Raw genomic sequence first — 3,606 nt, 5'->3', positions numbered from 1 at the left:
CCCTCCAAATTTCAGAATTTCATGAGTTTAGATATTAAGACATAGGTGTCTCTGTGCAATACTTATAATAGTTTTAAGCACTGAACCGGTTTATTCAAAAGTAAAAATAAGCCGAAAAAGATTCACTAAAAAGACCTTTACGATCATAGTCGTGGAATCCACTTGTATTATTAAAGCTAAACTATAATATTGTTGAATAATACTTACAATTGGTATTCGTGGATATCTTTGATTAAAACTTTGGTATCAGATAAGATTATTTTGATAGATCTTTGGTGCAAATTCAAATCTTTTCGAGTTGAACTTTTGCTATTCCAATTCAGATTTGGTTATACTCGAAAAGCCACAGGAACTGACGATTTTTAATGTAGCTTTATAAATTCAGGTTTATTTGTGAGATTGATCAAATTGTCCTAAAACTTCGTTAAATCGGAATGTGAGGGTAAGAAAATAAACCACTTTGACGGATCCTCTAAAGTAATTAACAGACATTTTTAATAAGTTAGTACATTGAATAGTTTAACTTTGTGGATCAGACTGAGGAAAATTTTTCACGATTTGATTACATTTTAGTCTTTTTTGAATCATTTTAGGAAACCAGGGAGTGAACTATTCATGTTTGTTGTGTCTTCTTTTCCTGTGCTTTCAGTTGCTTAAGCCTCATCATCTCTGCATCCCTGGAAGCAAAACGAGAGTAAATTTTCATGAGAACCGTTTCAACCGATTGTTATGGAGTGATTGATATCTAGGTGCATAATTATGGGCATCGGAAAAGAATCAGCACCAAACAATAGCAATTAGCAACAGAATTCATCAATTTACCTATGTTTTCGCTCTTCTAATGATAGTCCTTTATTACCATCCTTAGCATTAGCACCTGACCCTTTTGACTTCTCTTGGAGTTTCTTTTGATTTTTTTGACGGGCCAATTCACGTTGATTACCCCCTTAAAATAATCAGAAAAAAATTCATTGAAAATACGACAGGTCTATCAAGTTGTAGGGATACACGGTGATAGGAAATTGTCTTGGCAGTCATTATAAAAGGAAAGATCGTAGGCACTCATAAGATGAATTCACGTGGGTAATACTTACGAGTCATTTTGGTGAAGTGATAGCTTCTGTGTAATCAGGTAACCCAAAATTTAAAATGACAAAGAAATCCAGATTATGATCAATGTGATGAATATTTGTCAGTTTGTTTTGTCTGCTCAGCTTGCCAACCAATAGTTAAACTAACCAGAATCCGCGGTTACTTTAAATTATACTGCCTGCATGATTCTGCACAATAAAGTATTGAATAAAATATATTTTATACTATTGTTTATTGCGAAAATTTGCGGAATAGGATAAATAATTTGTATCGATGATCAAAATAAAATAATTTCTCAATTACGTCCTTCTCAAGCTAATCACTAATGTGAATTTCTGATCTTAGTTTTATGAGTAATGGTGATTTTCAAATGATCTACAAAACAAATTTTTTCTAAGCTATGGTCAACTAATTTGAATTACATTTTTAAATGAAATCATCAAAGTATTCCACATAAAAAATTAGTATTTCATGCTATAATACACCAAGTTTTATCTGTGTAATAACCAGGAGACTTATTTTGATGAGAGACGGAGCCACATGTGATAAACAAAAATAAAATCTGTATTTTTTGTGATAATATTGATCAAAACGTATGTCTTGATTTCAGTGTTATAGCTAATTTGATAAATTACCGATCTTCAAGAATTGCATCGCCTAAATCAAAAATCTATCTGTTAATGAATAAATAATGGTAAGTCCTGATGCTCTATTTGATAATGTCTAACTAATGTTACTTCTAATGTCTTTTAACTACAGGATTTTAAAGCATTCACTGAAGAAAATTTTAATTCAGTTGATTGGATCAATGATACTCTTAATTCTGCACCTAAGGAAGAAAATAGAGAAAATTATGCGTCTAATATTGTCTACAAGCTTCAATTATTCATCCAGGAAATCAACCAATCTCTGGAAGAGACTGCGTTAAGTGTTATTGGTAATTTGCCCAAATTGAATCGAGACATTGATGTTTTGTGTGAACAGGCTAGGACTTTCAAGAATGATTTAGTTGCAATAAAAGGGAATGTTGACAAACTTTCTATGGACTCAGACCTACGAATGTCTCAATTAGCTGAAATAGATCATGCAAAACAAGTTATTGAGGACAAATTAGTTGCGCTTAATGAGATAAATAACCGAGATCAGTCTTAATTCTTAATTTTTTTACTATTAAATGTTGCCATCTCAGATATTTTAATATCAAATGTAATTTTGTATCAATCGGATAAATATAACATGCCTTGACTAATAAGTGGTGATTACATTTAGATGTCAAGTCGAGTCTTAATATTTTTTGAATTTCGATTTTATTGAAGATTAACTTTGGCTTATCTTCACATAAAATTAGACCAAGATTTGGCTTGAAGTATCAGAAGATGATTTTTTGTAAATAATAATGAACATGATACAGTGACCATTTGGATGATCTTAGTTTTTACAAATATACATCAAAAGTCTTTGATAGTCATATTTGTGAATTTATGCATAATAAACTAACTGTGACACAATGGCAAAAAATGAAGAGGTGAAGATTATAATTTGATGCGAGTGACTGCGAGAATTGAATAGTAGAAAATAAACATGATCACATTTAATAAGCTTTCCCGAGAAAGATAAACAGTCAGTTTTGTTCCTTTTTTTGGCTATGTGATCATATCTCTCTCAGTTCCGCGACAAAGATCAATCTGAACCCAAATGATAGAGTCTTGATGAGTGCATTTTGATATCACTTTATCCTTATTCGTTGCCTTTGAAGGCGATTTTTATGTGCTTCGAAGAGAACACGGTTTGATTCAAAATATAGCGGATTCTGGTCTACATTCAAAGTAGGCTGATAAGGACAGCTTAATGAATTTGGGTCCATTAGTTTATCACTATCCTTTCCATGGTAGACTGGTTTATCGCTGGTAGCACTTTGAAGATACACATTGGTCTCCTCAGCATCAAGTTGCAATTTACTCATTCGTTTGGAAATAGGTAAACAACCTTCTTCCTCTTCATGGCTTCGTTTCCTTTGGGGAGAATAAAATGGAATCATTGGAATAAGATACAAAAGGAAGAGTTGAAGGTGAAATAACCAATGATTGTTGCTGTAACTTACTTGGATTTAGCTTGCGTCATGTATGCAGTTAGATTGTTGACTAATAGTAAACGGTGAAATTAATTCTGAAATGTATACTCAATGTAACGTTATCAATCTATTAATAAAGATAAATAACTTAAATTTGAATAGCTTGTGAGCCTGTGATGTCAAGCTACACATAAAGCTGTTTTTGAGTGGTTTTGTTTCCACCCCTTTTAAAGTCCTTTATCACACACAATGCAACTAAATTTTTACTCGGTCCCTAATCAGGCGGAGTTAACTAATTATCCAAATTTCATCGAAATTGATCGTTCAAAAAGTTAATTTTGTTGTTGAATTGTACTCAAGAAACTCTTAAAATTGACCATCAGTTGTGTTTTACATTGAGGAAGAACATATATGAACGATTACAAAATCTTGAAATTGAGGTG

The 3,606-nt window shown here is 32.0% G+C and overlaps 3 protein-coding genes across 4 annotated transcripts; 1 reads left to right on the top strand and 2 right to left on the bottom strand.

The window, feature by feature from the left end:
* Positions 1–368: 368 nt before the first annotated feature.
* Positions 369–1,193, bottom strand: LOC149094807 (modifier of protein aggregation 4-like). 2 transcript variants are annotated; one of them, XM_089266598.1, is made up of 4 exons: positions 1,095–1,193; positions 823–946; positions 567–677; positions 369–472 (listed from the first exon to the last, which is right to left on the bottom strand). In XM_089266598.1, the coding sequence occupies exons 1-3, from the start codon at positions 1,099–1,101 to the stop codon at positions 614–616; spliced, it is 195 nt and encodes a 64-aa protein (XP_089122724.1). In that variant the 5' UTR covers positions 1,102–1,193; the 3' UTR covers positions 369–472; positions 567–613. The 2 variants fall into 2 exon arrangements, with proteins under 2 accessions (XP_089122724.1, XP_089122723.1); XM_089266597.1 differs by lacking the exon at positions 369–472 and having other exon boundaries at positions 474–677.
* Positions 1,194–1,687: 494 nt separating this feature from the next.
* On the top strand, positions 1,688–2,380 carry LOC107362398 (conserved oligomeric Golgi complex subunit 7). The gene is made up of 2 exons (XM_015929456.3): positions 1,688–1,786; positions 1,852–2,380. Exons 1-2 carry the CDS (start codon positions 1,784–1,786, stop codon positions 2,242–2,244), a joined length of 396 nt encoding a protein of 131 aa, XP_015784942.2. The 5' UTR covers positions 1,688–1,783; the 3' UTR covers positions 2,245–2,380.
* Positions 2,377–3,346, bottom strand: LOC107362399 (uncharacterized). Its single transcript, XM_015929457.3, has 2 exons — positions 3,194–3,346; positions 2,377–3,104 (listed from the first exon to the last, which is right to left on the bottom strand). The coding sequence occupies exons 1-2, from the start codon at positions 3,211–3,213 to the stop codon at positions 2,819–2,821; spliced, it is 306 nt and encodes a 101-aa protein (XP_015784943.1). The 5' UTR covers positions 3,214–3,346; the 3' UTR covers positions 2,377–2,818.
* Positions 3,347–3,606: the final 260 nt, after the last annotated feature.

This window comes from Tetranychus urticae, chromosome 1 (assembly GCF_039701765.1).
Source record: "Tetranychus urticae isolate SD_2017Ah chromosome 1, NJAU_TeUrti_SD_1.0, whole genome shotgun sequence".
NCBI lineage: Eukaryota > Metazoa > Arthropoda > Arachnida > Trombidiformes > Tetranychidae > Tetranychus > Tetranychus urticae.
The sequence above is the reverse complement of the archived record's forward strand: the minus strand, read 5'-3'. Positions and strand labels throughout refer to the sequence as shown.